We start from the raw sequence: 22,320 nt of genomic DNA, 5'->3' as shown, positions 1-22,320 counted from the left end.
TCCCTTCCTCCGCCACTTGTCAGCTGTGTGACTTTGGGCAAGTCACTCTGCTTCTCTGGGCCTCTACTTCTCTACTCTACTTCTCTACTTCTCTCCCCTCATCTGTAAAATGGGGATTAAAAGTGTGAGCCCCATGTGGGACAACCTGATTGCCTTGTATCTACTCCAGTGCTTAGAACAGTGCTTGGCACCTAGTAAGTGCTTAAAAAATACCACAATTATTATTATTATTATTAAGGGGAGGGCACTGAGCCGGGTCCCAAGTAGCTTGTGGCAAGCCCTGGCATCCCTCCAGGGAGAGCCCGAGGTCCGTGACACTTTGCAGGGCCATCTTGGGTGTGGGAGGTGGGGAGCAGCCTCAGCAGGATGGTGGGCCACCTCGCCTGCAGAAGCAGCGCCTTTCAGCCCGGGACCCTCTAGGACCCACAAAACCTCCAGGGGTGCAGACTGAGGCCAGGGCCCATTCAGACCCCCAGGACAGCCCTAGATGAAGGGAGAGTGGGAGAATGGGGGAGGTTCCCCTCTGAGATTGGCTCCTGGTGATGATGATGATGGTATTTGTTAAGCGCTTACTATGCGCCAAGCACTGTTCTAAGCGCTGAGAGGGATACAAGGTGATCAGGTTGTCCCTCGTGGGGCTCACGGTCTTAATCCCCATTTTACAGCTGAGGGAACTGAGGCCCAGTGAAGTGACTCGCCTAAAGCCACACGGCTGACAGTTGGTGGAGCCGGGACTTGAACCCATGACCTCTGACTCCAAAGCCCGCTGCTCTTTCCACCGAGCCACGCTGCTCCTGGTGAGCAGCCCAACGCAGGCCAGAAGCCCTCGCTTGGCCCAAGGCACGTACAGCATCCATCTGCTGGAAGAGAATGGGTGGGGGCTCCCAGAGGTGAGCCAGGATGCCCAACTAGTGAGGTGCCCCCCAGCCACCGGCTGCTCAGCCTAACCCGGGACCCTCAGCCATTCCAGTAAAACCATCCCTTTCCACAGCAGCCCAGCTCTACAGATCCTTCCACCCGTGCACGCCTTCCTCCCAACCACCCCGGCCCACGGGCTCGGAGGCAGCTGGGCCTCAACCCCCGCCCCTCCGGCCTCTTTGCCCAAGCAGGGCAGTTTACCAATCACATCTCCTTGGGGAATCTACAACTTGAGTGGCAAAGCTCCCCAGCTGGTTTCATTCCCGGATTGTTGGAGCCAACGGCCAACGCTCATTCACCACCAACGACTGTGGGGGAAACCACATCCTACCTGTTTCCTCCCGTCCCTCAAGGGGCTCCTCCAACTCCACGGTGCCCGCTTCGCTGACGATATCCCTCTCACCTGTCCCTGTGAGCAATAATGCTAATAATAACAGTTGTGGTCATTGTTGAGTGCTTTCTAAAAATGTGTTGAGCACTAGGGCAGATGCAAGATCATCAGACTACGGCTTGTCCCCTGTTGAGAACAGAAATGAATTAGTGTTATTCTCCTTGATAATGTTAATGATGAGAATAAGAATAATGGTGGTACTTTCAGGAGCAGCGTGGCTCAGAGCATGGGCTTTGGTGTCAGAGTTCATGGGTTCAAATCCCGGCTCTACCAACTGTCAGCTGTGTGACTTTGGGCGAGTCACTTCACTTCTCTGGGCCTCAGTTGCTGCATCTGTAAAATGGAGATGAAGACTGTGAGCCCCCCGTGGGACAACCTGATCACCTTGTAACCTCCCCGGCGCTTAGAACAGTGCTTTGCACATAGTAGAAGTAGAAGTAGAAGCTGCTTGGAGGAGCAGCGTGGCTCGGTGGAAAGAGCCCGGGCTTTGGAGTCAGAGGTCATGGGTTCAAATCCCAGCTCCGCCAATTGTCAGCTGGGTGACTTTGGGCAAGTCACTTCACTTCTCTGGGCCTCGGTTACCTCATCTGGAAAATGGGGATGAAGACTGTGAGCCCCCCGTGGGACAACCTGATCACCTTGTAACCTCCCCGGCGCTTAGAACAGTGCTTTGCACATAGTAAGCGCTTAATAAATGCCGTCACTATTATTACTATTAGTAAGCACTTAATAAATACTATCATTATTATTATTACTTGTGAAGGGCTTACTCTGTGCCAAGCGCAGTACTAAGTGCTGGGGGAAATATAATATAGGCAGACTGGACAGAGTCTCTGTCCCCCAGGGCATTCAGTCAGTCAGTCAATCAATCAATTGTATTTTTATTCATTCAATCGTATTTATTGAGCACTTACTGTGCGCAGAGCACTGTACTAAGCGCTTGGGAAGTACAAGTCAGCAACATATAGAGAAGGTCCCTACCGAACAACAGGCTCACAATCTAGAAGGGGGAGACAGACAACAAAACTTACTGTGTGCAGAGCACTATACTAAGTGTTCGGGAGAATAAAACATATCACAGTTGGTAGGTGTGAGGTTAGTGTACGGGGGAGACGGGCACCCAAATAGAATAAGGACTGGAGAAATAGAGTATAAGAATATTTATCTAAGTGTTCTGGGGCTGGGGTGAGCAGTCTAAGCAGGAAGGAGAGCAGATTCATAATGGAAAAAAAGGTTGGGTTCAGAAACCATACATTTTATACAGTGAAATCAGACCCCAGAAAAAACCTCTCGTGGGTCTGGGGTAATTAATCAATCAGTCAATCGATGATGTTATTAAGCACTTGCAGTGGCAGCGCACTAGTCTCAGCACTTGGGAGAGTAAAAGTTAGTAAACATGAAACATCTTCAAGGAGTTTATAATCTAACTGCAATAATAATAATAATAACCGTGGTTTAGTGGAAAAAAAGTACGGGCTTGGGAGTCAGAGGTCATGGGTTCTAATCCCGCCTCTGCTACTTGTCTGCTGTGTGACCCTGGGCAAGTCACTTAACTTCTCTGTTCCTGTAAAATGGGGGTTAAGACTGTTATCCCCATGTGGGACAACCTTGTATATACCCTAGTGCTTAGAACAGTGCTTGGCACATAGAAAGCACTTAACAAATACCATTATTATTATTATTATTATTATTATTATTATTACTTAGACCATGATCCTCATGTGGGACAGAGACTGATTAATTTGTATCAACCCCACTGCTTAGAACAGTGCTTGATGATAATAATAGCTGTTAGGGGGTTCCCAGGGTCTCTCCCCACTCCCTGCCAAAGTTTGCTTCTCTCAGCTCTCCACCTTGCTCTCTTCCTTCCTCCCATTCTAACTTGAGCCTGAGAGTCAGAAGGTCTGTATTCCGATCCCAGTTTCGCCACTTGCCTGCTGCGAGACCCTAGGCCCTCATTTAACCTCCCAGGGCCTCAGTTTCCTCATCTGTAAAATGGAGATTCAATACCTGTTCTTACCCCTAAGACTGAGAGCCCTGTGTGGGACAGTGCTTAGTACAGTTCTCGGCATATGGTAAGTGCTTAACCAATGCCGTAATTATTATCATTACCATCATTATCATTATTACCAGCCCTCTTCCTCAGTCCTTGGCTTCAAGGCGCCAGAGGCCGGTTCCTCGAGGACAAACCTGCTCCCACAGCTGGATGGGGCCGGCCAAGCTCTCTGCCTCTTCCACGTCAACTCCATTTCTTGCTTTCCGGAGTTCACGGAGCTGGACCCCACGGCACTGTCGCTAAGTCAGGTGCGAGGAAATCCTTCCCGGCCCTAATGTCGACGGAGAGTTCTCCATCCCATGAAGAAGCGAAAGTGGCCACTTCTCCCAAGGGATCGTGTCTACCAACTCTTTTGTAGTGTACTCCCCCAAGCGCTTAGTTCAGTGCTTTGAACACAGTAAGTGCCAGTTTATAATAATAATAATAATAATGGCATTTGTTAAGCACTTACTATGTTTAAAGCACTGATCTAAGCGCTGGGGAGGTTACAAGGTGATCAGGTTGTCCCACGGGGGCTCACGGTTTTAATCCCCATTTTACAGATGTGGTAACTGAGGCCCAGAGAAGTGAAGTGACTTGCCCAAACTCACACAGCTGACAGTTGGAGGAGCTGGGATTTGAACCCATGACCTCCAACTCCAAAGCCCGGGCTCTTTCCACCGAGCCACGCCGCTTCTCTAAGTTTATGTGATCTAGTTTATGCTTCTCTATGCGATCGGGTGATTGGATGGCAGAGAACTCTCTGCCTGGGGTGATCCCAGCGTGATCAATCAGTTACAATGGTATTTAATGAGTGCTTACTGTGTGCAGAGCACCGGACTAAGTGCTTGAATCCAGCCAGGAGATAGGGGGAAGGCCTAGAGATGCTAGACCGTAGTTGGAATCAGGCTGAACTGTAAGCTTCTTGTGTCTCTCAACTCTATTGGGTTGTACTCTTCCAAAGCGTTTAGTACAGTTCTCTGTGCATGGTAGGTGCTCAGTAATAGCAATCAACTGATTGATCGACAGCTCTGACTCAGTCCTCTGCTCCCCACCTCCCTCCCAGACCGGCAATCAGGGACCACTGACGTCACTGAGGGTTGGAAGCCGCCAAGGGCTTGACCAGAAATTCACCATAGCAGTTCCAGGCACGAATCTTTTCCTGACCCCGACTTAGTGCCCGACTTTGCCCCTTTGGGACACCAAATTTGGGGGCAAACAGGGGCAGCAACTTTACATTGTTGGCACTGGACAAGCAGGGCCTCACCCAGACCCCCCAGTGTCCAGACCTGCAGTTGGCCATCAATCAATCAATCAATCAATCAATCAATTGTATTTATTGAGCGCTTACTGTGTGCAGAGCACGGTACTAAGCACTTGGGAAGTACAAGTTGGCAACATATAGAGACAGTCCCTACACAACAGTGGGCTCACAGTCTAAAATGGGGAGACAGAGAACAAAACCAAACATACTAACAAAATAAAATGAATAGAATAGATATGCACAAATAAAATAGAGTAATAAATATGTACAAACATATATACATATATACAGGTGCTGTGGGGAAGGGAAGGAGGTAAGATGGGGAGGATGGAGAGGGGGAAGAGGGGGAGAGGAAGGAAGGGGCTCAGTCTGGGAAGGCCTCCTGGAGGAGGTGAGCTCTCAGTAGGGCCTTGAAGGGAGGAAGAGAGCTAGCTTGGCCTGGCTAAACCTCATCCGCTGAGCCAGCCTGGCCTCCATTCATTCATTCATTCAATCGTATTTATTGAGCGCTTACTGTGTGCAGAGCACTGGACTAAGCGCTTGGGAAGTACAAGTTGGCAACAGATAGAGACGGTCCCTACCCAACAGTCTAGAAGAGTGGGCTCACAGTCTGGTTCACACGAGGGGAGATCTGAGGATGAGTTCAGCGGTGGTGAAGGACAAACACATTCAGTTTGCACTGGAAAGGTTCTAGGGGAAATCTGAATGGAAGAGAATTTAGCCAAATCCCTGGAGCTTAGTACAGTGCTCTGCACACAGTAAGCGCTCAATAAATAAGATTGATTGACTGATTGATTGGAGCTGGGAGGAAATTGCAGGTACGTGAGAACCAGACTGGCCTGACAGTTCCACCCCCAAGAGTGCTGGTAATAATAATAATAATATTGTACTATTTGTTAAGTGCTTACCATGTGTCAAACACTATACTAAGCGCCGGGGTAGATAATAATAATAATGATAATGTTGGTATTTGTTAAGCGCTTACTATGTGCAAAGCACTGTTCTAAGTGCTGGGGGAGATACAAGGTGATCAGGTTGTCCCATGAGGGGCTCACAGTCTTCATCCCCATTTTCCAGATGAGGGAACTGAGGCCCAGAGAAGCGAAGTGACTTGCCCAAAGTCACCCAGCTGACAAGTGGCGGAGCCGGGATTTGAACCCACAGCCTCCGACTCCAAAGCCCGGGCTCTTTCCACTGAGCCACGCTGCTTCCCCAAGATACAAGATACCAAGGTCCCACTTGGGGTTCAAAGTCGAAGCAGGAGGGAGCACAGGTACTGAATCTCCATTTTGCAGGCGAGGGAATTGGGGCACAGAGACAAGTGACTTGCCCAAGGTCACACTGCAGGTGAGTGTAGTTTTCCAGCCACTTTGGATGCTCGCTGGATCGTTCTCCCGCCTTGAGGGCCGGGCGACTGTCCCGGTTCTAGGGCTCCAGGATTTAAGTGATCGCCGGGGAGACTAACAAAGCATCCCATTCTACACTCACGGTTGACGGACCAGTGAGCCAGCGGACGTTAATGGAGATGCTGAAAATGAACCTGTGGGTAGAGAAGATCTCTCCTCATTTCCCATTATTATTTCCATTATTTCCAATCACTTACTAATAATCAGTGCTTGACACATAGTAAATGCTTAAAAAATACCACTATTATTAATAATTCCCCTCATCCTTACCCCCACAGCACTTATGTATATATCTGTAATTTATTTATTCATATTAATGGGACCAGTGAGCCAGCGGAAGTTAATGGAGATGCTGAAAATGAACCTGTGGGTAGAGAAGATCTCTGCTCATTTCCCATTATTATTTCCATTATTTCCAATCACTTACTAATAATAAGTGCTAGACACGTAGTAAATGCTTACAAAATACCACTATTATTAATAATTCACCTCATCCTTACCCCCACAGCACCTACGTACATATCTGTAATTTATTTATTTATATTACTGGGACCTGATTACCTTGTATTAACCCCAGTTCTTAGTACAGTGCTTGACACGTAGTAAATTAATTTATATTAATAATTCACCTCATCCTTATCCCCACAGCACTTATGTACATATCTGTAACTTATTTATTTATACTAATGGGACCTGATTACCTTGTATCTACCCCAGTTCTTAGTACAGTGCTTGACACGTAGTAAATGCTTAAAAATACCACTATTATTAATAATTCACCTCATCCTTACCCCCACAGCACTTCCATACATATCTGTAATTTATTTATTTATATTAATGGGACCTGATTACCTTGTATTTACCCCAGTTCTTAGTACAGTGCTTGACACATAGTAAATGCTTAAAAATACCACTATTATTAATAATTCACCTCATCCTTACCCCCACAGCACTTCCATACATATCTGTAATTTATTTATATTAATGACACCTGATTACCTTGTATTTACCCCAGTTCTTAGTACAGTGCTTGACTCGTAGTAAAGGCTTAAAAATACCACTATTATTAATAATTCACCTCACCCTTACCCCCACAGCACTTAAGTACATATCTGTAATTTGTTTATTTATATTAATGGGACCTGATTACCTTGTATCTACCCCAGTTCTTAGTACAGTGCTTGATACGTAGTAAATGCTTAAAAACTACCACTATTATTAATAATTCACCTCATCCTTACCCCCACAGCACTTACGTATATATCTGTAATTTATTTATTCATATTAATGGGACCAGTGAACCGGCGGAAGTTAATGGAGATGCTGAAAATGAACCTGTGGATAGAGAAGATCTCTGCTCATTTCCCATTATTATTTCCATTATTTCCAATCACTTACTAATAATAAGTGCTTGACACGTAGTAAATGCTTAAAAAATACCACTATTATTAATAATTCACCTCATCCTTACCCCCACAGCACTTACATACATATCTGTAATTTATTTATTTATATTAATGGACCCGATTACCTTGTATGTACCCCAGTTCTTGGTACAGTGCTTGACACGTAGCAAATGCTTAAAAATACCACTATTATTAATAATTCACCTCACCCTTACCCCCACAGCACTTAAGTACATATCTGTAATTTGTTTATTTATATTAATGGGACCTGATTACCTTATATCTACCCCAGTTCTTAGTACAGTGCTTGATACATAGTAAATGCTTAAAAAATACCACTATTATTAATAATTCACCTCATCCTTACCCCCACAGAACTTATGTATATATCTGTAATTTATTTATATATATTAATGGGACCTGAGCCAGCGGAAGTTAATGGAGATGCTGAAAATGAACCTGTGGGTAGAGAAGATCTCTGCTCATTTCCTATTATTATTTCCATTATTTCCAATCACTTACTAATAATAAGTGCTTGACACGTAGTAAATGCTTAAAAAATACCACTATTATTAATAATTCACCTCATCCTTACCCCCACAGCACTTATGTATATATCTGTAATTTATTCATTTATATTAATGGGACCAGTGAGCCAGCGGAAGTTAATGGAGATGTTGAAAATGAACCTGTGGGTAGAGAAGACCTCTACTCATTTCCCATTATTATTTCCAATATTTCCAAACACTTACTAATAATAAGTGCTTGACATGTAGTAAATGCTTAAAAAATACCACTATTATTAATAATTCACCTCATCCTTACCCCCACAGCACTTATGTATATATCTGCAATTTATTTATATATATTAATGGGACCTGAGCCAGCGGAAGTTAATGGAGATGCTGAAAATGAACCTGTGGGTAGAGAAGATCTCTGCTCATTTCCCATTATTATTTCCATTATTTCCAATCACTTACTAATAATAAGTGCTTGACACACAGTAAATGCTTACAAATACCACTATTATTAATAATTCACCTCATCCTTACCCCCGCAGCACTTACGTACATATCTGTAATTTATTTATTTATATTAATGGGACCTGATTACCTTGTATTTACCCCAGTTCTTAGTACAGTGCTTGACACGTAGTAAATGCTTAAAAAATACCACTATTATTAATAATTCACCTCATCCTTACCCCCACAGCACTTCTGTATATATCCGTAATTTGTTTGTATATATTAATGGGACCTGAGCCAGCGGAAGTTAATGGAGATGCTGAAAATGAACCTGTGGGTAGAGAAGATCTCTGCTCATTTCCCATTATTATTTCCAATATTTCCAATCACTTACTAATAATGTGAAGCAGCTTGACCTGGGAGTCAGAGGCCCTGAGTTCTAATCCAGGGTCTATTTGTCTGCTGAGTGACCTTGAGCCTGTCCTTTCCCTTTTCTATGCCTCAGTTCCCTCATCTGCAAAATGGGGATTCAGTACCTGGTCTCCCTGTGTGGGACCTGATTGCCTTGTATCTACCCCAGTTCTTAGTACAGTGATTGACACATAGTAAATGCTTAAAAAATACCACTATTATTAATAATTCACCTCATCCTTACCCCCCACTGCACTTATGTACATATCTGTAATTTATTTATTTATATTAAATAAAACTGTTCCACATGGGACTCACAGTCTAAATTGCAAGGAGAACAGGCATTCAATCTCCATTTTACAGAGGAGGAAACAGAGGCACAGAGAGGTTAAGTGACTTGTCCAGGGTCACACAGAAGACAAGTGACATTGCTGAGGTTAGAAACCAGGTCCTCTGGCTCCCAGGCCTGTGTGTTCTTTCCACTGGGTCTTGGTGCCTCTCTTGGCGGCTCTCTTTCTCCGACACGTGTGCGTGTATGTGTGCACACAAAAACACACCCCTTAAAGCTTTCCCTCAGACCCATTAAGCCTCCCCAGAGTGGATTAAACTCCAAAAAAAGCAGAGAGGACACGGCTAAAAGATATTCACTTACAGTTTATTTTTGCCTGAAATTATTTCACATCTCTTTGTACACAGCTACAGAACAGTAGTAGTAAACCATTGGTCAAAGCAACAGTGCTAAGGAAAAACGTTGGCATCGTTTTGCTTCTTCCCGCACGACTGTCTTGTGCAGTATGGGACTCAAGGCAAAGTAAAATGAACCTGACACATTCACTGAATTAAGACTTAACCCAATTTCTTCTTTTTCTTTTTTTTCTTTTTTTCCTAATGAGGGTACAGGGTAATAAAATCTATCTAGCAAAGTATAAAACAACAAAAGCATGGCTTCCATTGAATAAGATTAAATATATATAAAAAATTACATTGGCTGAATGGTCAATCTGGAGGTGCTGAAGGAGGGATCGACTACCTGTGCTCGACAAACGGAAAAGGAAAACCCCCACGGGGACCCAGGGGACTGTTCTGTACAGAAGGGCCCGTCATGAAAAAAAGCCAAGGGTTTAGAAAAGAAAGCGGCAGGTCCAGTTCAGTCTTCTCCGGGGCTGGGGAGGGGAGGGGAGCCGGAAACCCGAAGTAGTAGTAGTAGCAGTAGTAGTAGTAGCAGTAGTACTAGTGGTCACGTGTACCGGGGGAGCAGAGCGAGCGGGTTGGCAGGGTGGAGCCTCTCTGGGCCCGGGAGACCATGCAGAGAAGCAGGCATGCATGACGGAGAAGCCGTGAGGGGCGGCGGGGGAGTCTTGAAATCTTGGACACGGGCCGGGGACAGTGGGGATGGGGAATTTGGGCGCCTCGTTGGTCCCGGGAGTTGGAGCTCCAAGCCCACCCGTCTGTCTCCGGGGCCGGAGCCCACCCTCTCCCAGACCCCCCCACGGAAAACGGTGCCGACCGAGATTTGGGGGGCCTTGCGAGAAGATGATCTCAGTCCCAACGCTGTCAATGCCACTGCCCGTTCCTCCTCCTCCTCCTCCTCCTCCTTCCCCATCGCGGCCCCCACTCCTTCACACCTTTCGGGGCTTCAAACCTGGGGACGCCGCTCCAAGCGTTTTGAAATCATACACGTGGCGGCAATGAGAGCTAGGGCGGACATTTTCCGTTACGGAAGGGCAATGTTCCAAGGAGGGTTTTTCCTTTCAAAAATAAGAACAAGACAGCAGACTAGTTTATACAGTACGCTACGCCAAAGGGGGAAAAGAATCAACAATTCATAAATAAAAGACAGGTCCCAGACCTGTTATTTGTGAACCATTTCTTAAATAGGTGCATTAAGTAAATCTTATGTACAACAAAATTGCTTTGCATAACAATTGCAAGGATTGCTTGAGGAGAGGTGCAGTGTCTTCTCTGGGGAGTGGACGGTTCATGTGTATGGGTGTGTAGATGCGTGTGTTATGTTCTCTTTTGAGCCCAGAACGGTCCCGGGAAGCTCCAGGAAATCCCACTGGACCCCGAGTCACGCCGGACCCTTAACCTGTTCCTCTCACACGGCGTAAACACACGGGCAAAGAAAATTCACAAGGGGCCCCCCCTCCCCCACCTCTTAATAATCCTCTTGCTGCTACAAAGTCTTTTTTACGTTAGGTCGATTTTAAAATTATGAAGCTAAAAGAATTCAGCAGGGTCTGGGCCTGCTTATGCCAACCCCTCCCCCTCCCCTCCCTCCACCCCCCACCCCGCCCTCGGCCCCCGGAAAGACTACCCCTCCCTCTCACATTCACAACTCCAAGAGCCTGCCATCCCACAAATCGCTGCTTTAAAGGAATTAGCTGAAAGTTTGCTTTCCCCCAATCTTTTTCTTCTTTGTCCCAAGCTAAAGAAAGCGAGAATTCACCATGCTTCGGTGTAGCGGACGTCTACTTCTTTCAGGTTGGGCAGCTTGGCCTGTTGGAAACAATGGTAATCGTCTCTGGAAAACCCAGCCGCCTGCCCGGTGTCTCGGCCCGAGCCCGGCTCCAAGACCTTTCGGGGCGGCGGGGGCAGCCGCCTTCGGTGACTCTCCTCCCCGCCGGGGCAGGCCCAGACAGCCCCAACCGGCACACCCTGACTCCCGACCCACGAATCCCGTCGAGTGGCTCGGCTCGGTTGCCTCCAGCTTTCCCGGAAGCCCACCAGCACGTGGCCGGGGCGGCTATCGGGACGGGGCGGGAGTGCAGCCCTGCCCTGCCGCTGTGACCGACACTGGGGCCTAATCGAAAGCGGGCAGGAGACACAATGGAAACGGCAACCCACAGCCCCGGGGCTGCCTGTCTCTGACGTCATCCCGGCCCCCTTGGCCATTGGGGGACCGACTCCTCAGCCTGAGAAAAAGCATCAGGGGCTAAGAAAACCACCTGAGGGTCATCATTGTTGTTATTATCATCATCATCATCATCATCAATCGTATTTATTGAGCGCTTACTATGTGCAGAGCACTGTACTAAGCGCTTGGGAAGTACAAATTGGCAACATATAGAGACAGTCCCTATATCAGCATTACTGGGGTCATTAATAATGATAATAATGATAGTATTTGTTAAGTGCTTACTATGTGCAAAGCACTGTTCTAAGTGCTGGGGGGATACAAGGTGATCAGGTCGTCCCACGTGGGGCTCACAATCTTAATCCCCATTTTACAGATGAGGTGATCGAGGCAGGTCGTCCCACGTGGGGCCCACCATCTTAATCCCCATTTTACAGATGAGGTAACTGAGGCACAGAGAAGTTAAGTGAATTGCCCAAAGTCACACAGCCGATAAGTGGTGGAGCCGGGATTAGAACCCATGACCTCTGACTCCCAAGCCCGGGCTCCTTCCACTGAGCCACGCTGCTTCTCTAGCTACACTGCTTCTCTGGCGCTTAGACTTTTGGCCAAGCAACGTGCTAAGCACTGGGCTAGATCAAGATAATCAAATTGGGCACAGTCCCTACTTCATGCCAGGCTCGTAGTCTAAGGGAAGGAGATGAGAAAACGGAAGCACAGAGAAGTAAGGTGACTTGCCAAAGTCACACAGCAGGTAAGTGGCAGAGACAGGACCACATGGGTCCTATAGAGAAGCAGCATGGCTCAGTGGAAAGAGCACGGGCTTTGGAGTCAGAGGTCATGGGTTCGAATCCCGACTCCACCACAAGTCTGCTGTGTGACCTTGAGCAAGTCACTTCTTAACTCCTCTGAGCCTCAGTTCCCTCATCTGTAAAACTGGGGATTAAGACTGTGAGCCCCACATGGGACAACTTGATCACACTGTATCCCCCCAGCACTTAGAACAGTGCTTTGCACATAGTAAGCGCTTAAGAAATGCCATCATCATCATCATGGGTCTCCTCCAGTGCTCTTTCCACTATGGCACACAGTTGTCAGATGGAGACCGTGTCCCTCAGCTGCCCCTGAAATAAGTCCTCCTGCTGGACCCCCACCCTAAGGGTGGCTAGCAGCCTCCACAAAAGTCAGTCCGGGGCTTCTGTAGGGGGCCCTGCCCCTCCAGACTCTTTTCTCCCCAGAAACTGCCCCCGTATACTATTAACCAAGGAAACGGAAACAGGCACTACCTTAAGATCTTCGTAGGTGTCTGCCGAGAGTTTGGTGCTGTTCATGTTTAAGCTACAGAGGCTCTTCATTGCTGTAAGAGGACAGGGCAAAGACTAGTAATTAGGAAATCCAGTGATAGAGGTTGGATGGATGGGGCTGCTTGGACTTGTTGGGGGAAAGATTACAGGACCCAGTGAGCACCCCAATCACCCACGCCAGTTAGGATGGATGTGGGAGGAGTGTGTGAGGAGGCTGGAGCCTTGGTGGGCGAAGGCTGGCCCGGGGACAGGGAGGTGACTAGCTAGTTGAGGGTCCGGAGGCAGGATCCATGATAGAAGACGGGCCCCTCTGGGGTCCTCGTGAGCAGATCTGGGCCTTCAGTTGCTCCCCGATCCCTCTCCCGTCTCAGCCAGGGGCCAATTCTGAGCCTCAACGTGCAGTGTCAGGGCCAGATTCCCTATAACTGTGGGGTACCAGGTCCCCAAGGGCTGTCGGAGAGCCGGGGCATAAAGGGTGGTGGGCATTTTCCCAGCTGGCACTTGAGCTGGGAAGCCCAGTAGGGCCCTGCCACGCTGAGGACGCCGGAACTGAATCATGGCGGAAGGGACCCGGAGAGGGCAGGGGTGGGTGGAGGCCTAAATTCCTCAGCAGGCAGCCATCTTCTTCCCTTCCACACCTAAAAAGCCCTATAGAGATCCCAAAGAACCTTCCCAGATCCACCCCCTCAACCTCCCCTGCCCAGCCGCTCACTAGCTGATGGCCAAGAGACCCTTCCCGAACCTCTCCCACTCACAGCTCAGGGCAAGCAGGCCGGCATCAGTGACCGGGGTCTCGCACAGGTTCAGGACTTGCAGCATGGTCAGGTGTTCGGAGAGCAGCCGCAAACCAGCGTCTCCAAACTGCGAAGCAGAAATCTGACTCAGATTCCCGGACCCCACCAAAATGCAGGCTCTGTGGCCTCATCTCCCACAAACGACTTGGTAGAACAGAACCCCTGGGCTGGGGGGTTTGGTGATGCGTTCCCACAATAAGGTGGCCACCTGCTAGGTCAAGGCAAGGTCTAGGGGGTGGGAGCAGGGAGAGAACAGGTCCAACTTAAAATTAAAACCCCACCTTCATTCCCAGGCACGCTGCTTGCAGGCTTCCAGGGAGCACGTGCTAGCCCAGGGCTATTAGCCTAGAGTCTTAAGCCTCCATACCGTGCTGCCCTGCCAAGCATGACTGACGTCGGGGGATGTGGGAGGAGTGTGGCTACACCCCCGCTGAGCTCCCCGGACCTACGGATGGGGGTCCACAGCTTGGTTGTTGGAGGGAAAACCCCGGACAGGGCAGGCTGGGCCCCCCAAAATGGAGGGCTGACAGACAGTGCTTTGTCCAGGGCCTTCCACTCACCACCCAGCAGGCCTGGACCACCTCTGTTCCTGAACAAAGAGTGGTAAGGGATGGGGAGAGACCCCCAGTGTCTCGAGGGATGAAAATGCAACATAAAAATAGCCCTGAGGTGGGCCTCCAAACCTCTACTGGCCAGCCTCCTAAGCCCCGCTGACGAGTCTCCCAACGCCCATCGGGCAGCCCTTACCTGGGTGGACCAGAGATTCAGCTGCTTGAGAGAAGGCAGTTTGATGAGGTGCTCGGCACAGGCACTGGTCACATTGGTGAAGGCCAGACTCAGGTTCTCCAGGTTTCCGAAAGAGCCGGAGCTGAGCAGGCGGGCCAGGTCGGCATCCTGAGGGCACACGTGGGATGGATCAGGGGAAGGAGGCGCATCGCTCCCAGTCTCCCCGAAGTCGTGCCCCAACAGGTGAAATGGAGTGTGGGCTGGCCAGCCTCCCCTCGTTGGGTTGCGGGGGGATGCGCTGCAGCCCCTAAATATAGGACATCCCTAGCACTCCCTGCTCCTGCCCCAGTCAGGCTGGGGTCGGGTGTGTCTACAAGGGTGGGAAAGCCTGGGCCCCGCTGCAACAGCCCCGGTTCAGCTGGTGTCTTTCCCTCAAAAACCCAGGCCGGGTTGGAGCAGTGGCCCCGGGGGGCTGACCTCCCGCTGCTCGGCCAGGCGCACTGAGGCTGGAGCGGCACGGGGCCCCAACCGGCCTCAATGGGTCGGCGGGAGCCATCCAAACTGCCCATCGGCTCGCTCCTCTGGCCAGTCGGTTGAGCAAAAAGGAAGACTGGGTCCGACAGGGAGCTGGAAGCCGGGCGCTGTGGGGTTCTGTCATCGGGTGGCTCTCTGTTTCCCACACTGAACTGGGCTGCTGGCCCAGGAAGAGCTCATCCATTGGGCCTCCGGGAAATAATACGGAAGGCGTCTGAATAGGGAATGAGGAACACCGTGCTTTCTGACAAGGAGATTTTCCCTTGGGTGAAAGGCCAGAGGGACCCAGGACATTCACACCTTTTCCGTGGTGGAGGATGGGGAAGACGGGGATCCACTGTTTCCTACAACCAGAGTGGGGAGAAAGTAACATTCCGCAGCCCTGAGATGTATTTTCAGCGGACCTAAGGGTTGGGGATTTTTTTCAGGGATTTTATTTCTGGGCACACTTTAGGGTTCAATTGTCCCGAGTTTAATTTTTTTTTAATGGCATTTGTTAAGCCCTTACTATGTGCCAGGTACTAAGTGCTGGGGTAGATACAAGATAATCAGGTTGGACACAGTCCATGTCCCACATGGGGGTACCAGTCTTAATTCCCACTTTACAGATGAGGTAACTGAAGCCCAGAGAAGTTAAGTGAGTTGCGTAAAGTCACATGGCAGACAAGTGGCAGAGCCGGGATTAGAACCCAGGTCCTTCTGATTCCCAGGTCAGTGCTCTATCAACTAGGCCAAGCCGCTTCTCACAATATATATGCTTCTTATAATAAATAATAATTAGGGTATTTGTTAAGCATTTACATGCCACGCACTGTACTAAAGCACTGGGGAAGACATAAGATAAGCAGGTCAGACAGTCCCTGTCCCACATGAAGGATGAGGGGGGATGGTATTGAATCCCCATTTTATAGAAAAGGAAACGGAGGCCCAATGACATCCCAAGGTCACATCACAGGCAAGTGGCAGAACCAGGATTAAAATCCAAGGTCTCTGACTCCCAGGCTCTTTCTACTAGGCCACACTGCTTTGTTGTGAGCCAGTAATGTGTCTGTTTATTGTTGTACTGTACTCTTCCAAGCGCTCAGTGCAGCGCTCTGCACACAGTAAGCACTCAATAAATAGGAGTGAATGAATGAATGCACGCATCTCAGCTTTACTTCCTCTGGAAAGCCTTCCCAAAAGATTAGAAGACCCCTGAAGATTTCTGCTGATGTATTCAAGTAGTGAAATCCTTTTCCATTTCCACTAGGCCATGCTGCCTGACTTGATTTTCTGTACTCCTCGAATTCTTGCACTTTGGAGCAGGACGCTGAGCCCATGGGTCTCACTCTGCAGCCTCCCTGCTCTGGGCTGGGCTCTGCTGGAGGCCAGAGGGGCTGGGATGGTGGGTCATCATCATCATCATCAATCGTATTTATTGAGCGCTTACTGTGTGCAGAGCACTGTACTAAGCGCTTGGGAAGTACAAATTGGCAACATATAGAGACAGTCCGCAGCCCAGAGAGAGGAATCCTTTCAAGCCAGCCCTTCCCGAGTCCAATCGAAGTCCTGGGGGCACGAGGAGGGGGACAGGGGTTCCAGTGCAGCTATTCTCATCCCAGGGTGACACCCCAACAATCAGCATCCTAACACAGGAGAAGCAAATGGCTTAGTGGAAAACACAAAGGCCTAGGCGTCGGAGGACCTGGATTCTAAACCCAGATCCTCCACTTTTCTGCTGTCTGACCTTGGACGAGTCGCTTCTCTATGCCTCAGTTCCCTCAAAATGGGGATTCAGTACCTGTTCTCCCTCCTAATTAGATTGTAGCACCATTTGGAACTTGATTATCTTGTCTCTCCCCCGGCACATAGTACAGTGCTCTGCACATAACGAGTGCATGACAAATACCACAATTATTATTACAGGAAGGGCACGGCCAAATCCTATCACAAAACCAAGGAATACAGGGAGAGCTGGAGAAGGGAGGCAGGCTGACACAGCCTCTGTAAATCTTTTTTCAAAGGACTCCCCAGCCCGACATGAGCAACGAGGAGAGACGAGAGGGTTCAGTCCTCCCCCCTGCAGAGCTTGAGTTCAGAACTGGGGCAGCTAGGTCTGACCTACAGCTCGGATATTCACCGGGCCACAAAACACCTCACTAAACCTGCCTTAGGAGCTACGGTCTCCCGCACCCCCTGTTCTCCACCACCCAATGGTGGCCGTTCAATATCACGCCGGAAAGATCACCTCCCCAGTCACAGCACCCTCGTTGCCCCACGTCAGAAACACCTCACGCCCGCTCGCCCCAAGGCCGGATAGGAAGAGACACGAACTTACTGTAGACTTGGACGGCAGTGTTAATCGAGTGGGTCCGCCTTTCCGTTGCTGAAACAGAGAAAGACCCGTTGGTGGCATTTCCCTCTTTGTTCCCCACCCAACCTTGTTCCCCTCTGAGGTAGCCTCCCTTCTCAGGAGGTTCTCCCTGGCTGCCCTCTTGGCTCCTTCCCCTTTGTACTTCCCAAGCGCTTAGTACAGTGCTCTGCACACAGTAAGCGCTCAATAAATACGATTGATTGATTGATTGATTCCCCTAAGTACTGGGACATTTAATCAATCAATCAATCGTATTTATTGGGCGCTTACTGTGTGCAGAGCACTGGACTAAGCGCTTGGGAAGTACAAGTTGGCAACATATAGAGACAGTCCCTACCCAACAGTGGGCTCACAGTCTAAAAGGGGGAGACAGAGAACAAAACCAAACATACTAACAAAATAAAATAAATAGAATAGATATGTACAAGTAAAATAAATAAATAAATAGAGTAATAAATATGTACAAACATATATACATATATACAGGTGCTGTGGGGAAGGGAAGGAGGTCAGATGGGGGGGATGGAGAGGGGGACGAGGGGGAGAGGAAGGAAGGGGCTCAGTCTGGGAAGGCCTCCTGGAGGAGGTGAGCTCTCAGTAGGGCCTTGAAGGGAGGAAGAGAGCTAGCTTGGCTTATGGGCAGAGGGAGGGCATTCCAGGCCCGGGGGATGACGTGGGCCGGGGGTCGATGGTGGGACAGGCGAGAACGAGGTACGGTGAGGAGATTAGCGGCAGAGGAGTGGAGGGTGCGGGGTGGGCTGGAGAAGGAGAGAAGGGAGGTGAGGTAGGAGGGGGCGAGGGGATGGACAGCCTTGAAGCCCAGCGTGAGGAGTTTCTGCCTGATGCGCAGATTGTTTGGTAGCCATTGGAGATTTTTGAGGAGATTTCCTCTGGACCTCACTCCCTCAGTAGCCAGCTGGTGACTGACCCAGGCGCCAAGGCTGATACCAGAGGCTCAGGCAGGACGGAGGGGGCCAACCACCTCCCCACCCCAATCCAACAGAGAGGAAGAGGGCCGACTCACAGCAAGTGAAAGAGCCTGGAAAATTCTCGCATACAGTCTCTTTGGCAGAGGAGGGGCAACGGTGCCTTACTTCTCAGGAAACCTGCCCAGATGGCTGAAACTCCAGCACCTTCTCCCACCCCACAACTAAGCAGAAGCTGATTCCCGGAAAACCAAATCTCCCTCCCGATGGCGGGTCCCACCCTGGCAGAAATGGACAGGTGGGCTCCCTGGGGAGACCCCATTTGTTAGGAGCACTGATCCAGACTGCACTGACACCTACCAGCTCTTTCAATTCCCTCTGCCGGTCACAGAGCTGCTCGTACATGCGTTTCCCCACATCTGTGCTCTCCAGGGTAGAGATGATCTGTAGCTGGGTGTCGTTGTTGTCGATGATGTTGTATTCCAGCATCAAACAGAGAATCTAAGCGGGAAAACAAGAGTAACGGGGATTTAGCAGGGGTTCTGGGCTCACTTACCTCTCCCGAGTGGACACTGCGGCCTTTTGCGAGGGTTTTGATGTTGAAAGCCACAGCTCTCTGGCTTGGCTCTTTCCTAACCAAGAAATTCTTCCTTTGACAATCACCAACCTCACCTTCACCTCTGCCCCGACTGTACGGGAGATAGCCTGAGCCCCTGGCCACCTTTATTCCAAGCCTGTCCCCACTTCACCCTCTTCCTTCTAGGAATTCCGGGAGTTGGGGGAGTGGTCTGTGCGGGAGGCGGAGGTATACACTCTCCGAGACATTCCCTCTGATTTCATACTGAGACCCTCCCTCTGACTGCCTAATTCTAAAGCGGTATGCCTACATTCACGGAGTCTACTCCAATCCCTTGTAGGCACCTCCGGCCCTTCATTAAGGGGGGAGATAATAATAATAATGATGGTATTTGGCGCTTACTATATTCAAAGCACTGTTCTAAGCGCTGGGGGGATACAAGGTGATCAGGTTGTCCCATGTGGGGCTCACAGTCTTAATCCCCATTTTCCAGATGAGGGAACTGAGGCCCAGAGAAGTGAAGTGGCTTGCCCACGGTCACATAGCTGACAAGTGGCAGAGCCGGGATTTGAACCCATGACCTCTGAATCCCAAGCCCGGGCTCTTTCCACTGAGACACGTGGTCACCTTCCTAACCAGAGCAGAGTCCTCCATCTCTCCTGGGACTCTACTACCCCCCTTTACGCACCCCCCCGGATGCATACTCAAAGGGGAAATGCCTTTGGACACACACTTTTTCTTAATTTACAAACCCGCAGGAGGTAGAAACAGTGAAACCTTTTTCAAAACATATACGCAAAAGAGCATCCTTAGGTTTTCCGATTTAACTTCATTCATTTGCTTCATGTAATTGTTTATCTATTAAATAATAATAACAACAATAATAATGATGGCATTTATTAAGGGCTTACTACGTGCAAGGCACTGTTCTAAGCGCTGGGCGGTGTTCTAAGTGCCGGATGGTAATCGGTGCTATTTATTGCACATTTACTGTGTACAGAGACCTGGACTAAGTGCTTGGGTGAATACAATAAAATTGAGTTGGTAGACATTGACCCCGTCCAAGAGGAGTTTATAGTCTGGAGGAGGAGCTTTTAATTTTATAAGAAGTTTATACGCAGGGAAGCGGTGTGGTGGCCTAGTGGAAAGAACCTGGGCCTGGGAATCAGAGGACATAATAATAATCATAATAATAACGGTTTTTGTTAAGCATTTACTATGTGCCAAGCACTGTTCTAAGCTCTGGGGTATATTCAAGGTAATCAGGTTGTCCCACGTGGGGCTGACAGTCTTAATCCCCATTTTACAGATGAGGTAACTGAGGCCCAGAGAAGTGAAGTGACTTGCCCAAAGTCACACAGCTGACAAGTGGCGGAGGCGGGATTAGAACCCACGACCTGTGACTCCCAAGCCCGGGCTCTTTCCACTGAGCCACACTGCATGGGTTCTAATCCTGGTTTCACCACTTCTCGGCCTTGGACCAGTCACTTAACTTCTCTGTGCCTCAATTCCTTCATCTGCAAAATGGGGATTCAATATCAGTTCTCCCTCCTACCTGGACTGTGAGCCCCATTATCTTGCGTTTACCCTAGCACTTAGTACAGTGCTTGGCACATAGTAACCACTTAAATACCACAATTATTATTTTGAAAATTATCAATTAAGAAAAAGAACCTTCCTTCATAAACATTCTACTCAACGCTCTTAATCTTTTCTTCCCACTTCCTCCCGGTGGGGATTTTCACCTATTCCTGCTATTGTCCTAAGTCCATCTCCCTATGAATCAAGCAATGATATTTATTGAGCGCTTACTGTGTGCAGAGCACTGGACTAAGTGCTTGGGACCGCCCAGTATAGGAGAGTTGGTAGACATGTTCCCGGCCCACAGTGAGCTTACAGTCTCTCTACCTCAACTCAGAACTACAGATTCCCATTTTTAAGCGGCTTTCAAAGCTGGGACACCAACCTAACATCCCTATATTATCCTGGGAAGCAACACCTTTCTGGATGAAGGACCTCACTTAGGAATCTGAAGCATGTTGGGAACGGCGGTGGCGAAACGGTGAAGTAGAAGGACCAGGGCTGGATGTCTAACTGACCACCTGTCACCCGTCGTCAGTAATTATCATTATTATTATTATTACTATTCCACCCGACCTCCCACAGCACCAGTATATATGTTTGTACATATTTATTACTCTACTTATTTACTTGCACATATTTATTCTATTTATTTTATTTTGTTAATATGTTTTGTTTTGTTGTCTGTCTCCCCCTTCTAGACTGTGAGCCCGCTGTTGGGTAGGGACCGTCTATGTTGCCAACTTGTACTTCCCAAGTGCTTAGTACAGTGCTCTGCACACAGTAAGTGCTCAATAAATACGATTGAATGAATGAAGGAGACGGGTTTGTTTGGTAATTGGGGGGGGAGAGAGAGAGAGAGAGAGAGACAGAGAGAGAGAGAGACAGAGAGAGAGAGAGACAGAGAGAGAGAGACAGAGAGAGAGAGAGAGAGAGAGACACGCCAGGGACGGAAAACCTGAGTCTTATATAAAATCTATTCCGTGAGGCGAATTGAATTATTTAGGAGCAATGAATTGAACTTCCCTTTCGGGAGGAATGTAGTCAATTAGTAATATTAGAGCTTCCCTGATGGGAGGAACACACTCATATGTTACTCGCGCGTGGGTGAGGCGGCTAGCTCTCACCCATGTGCGCTTCCCACTCAGGAAGAATCCACATGCTTTCCCATACAGGAAGAATCCACTTACTTTCCCACCCGGGAAGAATCCACTACATTACCTGCACACGTGGTGAGCGGCTAGCTCTCACCATGTTCTCTCCCTATACAGGAGGAACCCATTTATGTTCCCCGTCCGCAGCAGGGCTCCTGGGTCCCACACACGGACTTTCGGTGAGACGCTCACCCGTCCTGCGGCCCTTCCCTCAGTGTGTTGGCTCTGGTTGCAGAGCGGGTGTCTGGCCTTCTGGGCAGAGAAAGACACGTGGGCCGCTGCTGCTGTTGCTGCTCCTGCTGCGTGTCTCGGTTTTCTACCCCAGAAGGTCAGAGGCGACAGGTATTTACCACCTGTGCTCCTAGGCCATTCCAGCTTTCAGCCTCAGTTTATCCAATCTCTGCCCTTCCCCCCTCCTCCATACCTAATTTAACTGGTACGGGAGCGAGGGAAACCTTCTGAATTCCCGGCTTGGGCTGTCAATCCGGCAGTTTTGGTTGTGGGGGCAGTATCCCCCCTTCACTTCTGCTGGCTCAGGTGGTCACGAGATAGCATTTGACCTTGAGATGGCTGGTACTCCAGGGTCACATTGGGACACAGCCCCACTAACCGAACCAGTGTTTTGGGGACACAGCTGGGGGTAGAAGGGTGAAAAGGCAGAGGAAAGGGGCACCTTTTCTTTCCAGAAGCATCCTTGGCTTGGGAGACAAATGGCAGG

General features: G+C 49.1%; 1 protein-coding gene across 3 annotated transcripts in view; it reads right to left on the bottom strand.

Moving 5' to 3' along the window:
* Positions 1 to 10,247: 10,247 nt before the first annotated feature.
* LOC119934250 (c-Maf inducing protein) overlaps positions 10,248 to 22,320 on the bottom strand; it is a 318,415-nt gene continuing 306,342 nt past the window's right edge. For 2 of the 3 annotated variants that reach the window (XM_038753682.1, XM_038753684.1), the window contains exons 16-22: positions 18,651 to 18,791; positions 17,329 to 17,376; positions 14,499 to 14,645; positions 13,713 to 13,818; positions 12,940 to 13,010; positions 11,246 to 11,295; positions 10,248 to 10,544 (exon numbers count right to left, since the gene is read on the bottom strand). In XM_038753682.1, coding sequence (XP_038609610.1) covers positions 10,511 to 10,544; positions 11,246 to 11,295; positions 12,940 to 13,010; positions 13,713 to 13,818; positions 14,499 to 14,645; positions 17,329 to 17,376; positions 18,651 to 18,791 — 597 coding nt within the window. In that variant the 3' untranslated portion in view covers positions 10,248 to 10,510. Of the gene's footprint in view, positions 10,545 to 11,101; positions 11,296 to 12,939; positions 13,011 to 13,712; positions 13,819 to 14,498; positions 14,646 to 17,328; positions 17,377 to 18,650; positions 18,792 to 22,320 lie in introns of those variants that run through there. The other variant, XM_038753683.1, reaches the window with a different exon arrangement.

The sequence above is a fragment of the Tachyglossus aculeatus genome, chromosome 11, assembly GCF_015852505.1.
Source record: "Tachyglossus aculeatus isolate mTacAcu1 chromosome 11, mTacAcu1.pri, whole genome shotgun sequence".
Lineage (NCBI taxonomy): Eukaryota > Metazoa > Chordata > Mammalia > Monotremata > Tachyglossidae > Tachyglossus > Tachyglossus aculeatus.
The sequence above is the reverse complement of the archived record's forward strand: the minus strand, read 5'-3'. Positions and strand labels throughout refer to the sequence as shown.